This window comes from Sinocyclocheilus anshuiensis, unplaced genomic scaffold, assembly GCF_001515605.1.
Source record: "Sinocyclocheilus anshuiensis isolate Anshui unplaced genomic scaffold, SAMN03320099.WGS_v1.1 scaffold1709, whole genome shotgun sequence".
In the NCBI taxonomy this organism is placed as follows: Eukaryota; Metazoa; Chordata; class Actinopteri; order Cypriniformes; family Cyprinidae; genus Sinocyclocheilus; species Sinocyclocheilus anshuiensis.
In genome coordinates this window covers 528,373-531,043 of record NW_015541051.1, presented here as the reverse complement: position 1 = coordinate 531,043, position 2,671 = coordinate 528,373, and the positions used below count along the sequence as shown (strand labels likewise).

Below are 2,671 nucleotides of genomic sequence, written 5' to 3'. Positions count from 1 at the left end.
GATATGTGTGTTTAGACGTAGGTCGGATGTCCAGATATCAGATGTGTATCCGATTAAAATCCACATTTGGAAGTGGCTCAGATCTGATGCAAAAAAATCGGATCTCGTGCGGGTTTTTGTGTTTACACGTGTGCAACAAATTCCGATCTGTGTCAGATGTGAGCGAAAGATCGGATTTTTTGTGCCAGTGTAAACGCAGCCTTAGAGTATTGTATGTAAATTCCATGCAACTATGTCTAGGCAACACATTCTTGTTATCACATTCTGTTTGCATTTTAGAGTTTAGGTTTCTGTTAACTCAGCTGTTGTTGACAGCCGTCATGAGCCAACTCAAATCTTCAGTTGAGGGTCTCATAAGAATTATAATATAATTTATGAACAAATTGTTTAGTTGTATGTTAGGGATGCCTCAAGTTTAGTAGAGGATGCGCATATTGTAGTGTTTCTTATAGAATTCCATTTTATATACATTTTTTTTTTTTGACATATAACTTTACAGTTTATTAACATATGAACAACCAGTCATTAAGATTATGTTTTAAGTTTCACCAGCACAAACTTAATTACACAAAACTTGCTTCAAGTTGAGTCGGATATGTGTGTTTAGACGTAGGTCGGATGTCCAGATATCAGATGTGTACCCGATTAAAATCCACATTTGGAAGTGGCTCAGATCGGATGCAAAAAAATCGGATCTCGTGCGGGTTTTTGTGTTTACATGTGTGCAACAAATTCCGATCTGTGTCAGATGTGAGCGAAAGATCGGATTTTTTGTGCCAGTGTAAACGCAGCCTTAGAGTATTGTATGTAAATTCCATGCAACTATGTCTAGGCAACACATTCTTGTTATCACATTCTGTTTGCATTTTAGAGTTTAGGTTTCTGTTAACTCAGCTGTTGTTGACAGCCGTCATGAGCCAACTCAAATCTTCAGTTGAGGGTCTCATAAGAATTATAATATAATTTATGAACAAATTGTTTAGTTGTATGTTAGGGATGCCTCAAGTTTAGTAGAGGATGCGCATATTGTAGTGTTTCTTATAGAATTCCATTTTATATACATTTTTTTTTTTTTGACATATAATTTTACAGTTTATTAACATATGAACAACCAGTCATTAAGATTGTTTTAAGTTTCACCAACACAAACTTAATTACACAAAACTTGCTTCAAGTTGAGGCAAATATCACTGAAAGTCATGGTAACTTTTCAGCAGTTCAGTGAGTGTTGAGTGATTCAATGAAAGATTCTTCAGACTGAGTCTCACTGAACTGCCTCAATAAATGGAGTCATTGCACTATATGTTTGTGTGTGGCCCACAAAGGACAAAACTTGTCAATTTTCCTGTAGTCTATTCTTTTTTTAGTCTGAAAAGACATGTTATTGGCTTTAGATTAAGGCCAAAGAGTAATTTTCAATAATCCTCTGGATAAAAGGCTTTGTCTTGATTTAAGAGTCCTAATCTTGTTAATTGCACACAGCTATATGTGTGGTTCATGGGTTCTCTCTGCCCTTATCTGACTCATAGGAGACGTCTGCTATCTTAAGACATACAACAAGCAAATAGGGCCTAAATCATTACAAGTACACAAAGTCTCATACAGTGTCTATGCTGTTGCTGAATGACATACTTTCACCCTGTTTTGTCAACAGATATCTGTCTTCATGTGGGATTCTGATGACCCGGGTGCCGCCCCTCTTCAGGGCTGTGTCGGGTCGTGCTGTGGTGGCTCCAGCCAGGAGCTTCTTCAACTTCTCTGAGTCCTTTAACAAGAGAAAGGAGTACTCTGAAAGACGTATTATTGGGTATGTTCCCAACCAAGTTGGATATGGTGCATGATCTGTTCCTATTTTTTTCATTTTTATTGAGGCCCATGATTATTTTAGCAAGGGGTGCTACGATTGATCGGCTACCGATCAATATCGGCCGATAATCACGTTGGGATGATTGATCGGCGGTCTCTAAAAAGGCCGATCTCAAAAAAATGATCTCAAGCTGATGACGCTGCCATGAGAGGTTTGGCATTACATGCAGCGGCTCAGTCTCTGTCCGGCGCGGGTGAAATAATTATAATGCTATATTTCTTAATTAAATAACTTTTAAAGTAATTTGAAAAACTTGTGTGAGACGTAACTTCACAAACAACATGAGTGAATCACCACGCGCTCTCTCTCTTTCTCTCTCAAAATACGCAAATGGCTTCACATCGCGTCTGTCTATAAGCGAGCTGCACAGTTGACACAGGAATTGTCACTTGCACAATCGAGGCAGTGTCACATCGTCACTAAAGTTTATAGTTTAAAGTTTACTTTTTAATTCTTGCCAGTGTTTAACCATTCAGCGCTCGCGTGCTCTCCTGGAGACCGTGCACCCATGCACACTCGCAGCGCACACACATAACGCCAAGTTCACATTAATCAGTTTGCAGTGCGTATGTGGTGCGTATTTTTTCTGCGCTCATGTTACCGGATTAAAGCATTCACTGCACATGGTTGCGGTCCGACAGCGCGTCTGCAGCAGTGCAGAGATCGCTTCCACACCGAGTCTATTGCTGCGCTGAATTAAAGTAACAGCGCATTGTTTGCAGTAAATATGAACATGGATTGACACGAAAATGTAGCAATTACACCATAAATGCATATTATTAAAGGGGTCATATGATGTTGCTA

The 2,671-nt window shown here is 39.1% G+C and overlaps 1 protein-coding gene across 1 annotated transcript in view; it reads left to right on the top strand.

Annotated features, from left to right (window-relative positions):
• Positions 1 to 2,671, top strand: part of coq10b (coenzyme Q10B) — a 19,877-nt gene that overhangs the window by 9,323 nt on the left and 7,883 nt on the right. Inside the window, exon 2 of the mRNA XM_016488989.1 lies at positions 1,655 to 1,807. Coding sequence (XP_016344475.1) covers positions 1,655 to 1,807 — 153 coding nt within the window. The remainder of the gene's footprint in view (positions 1 to 1,654; positions 1,808 to 2,671) is intronic.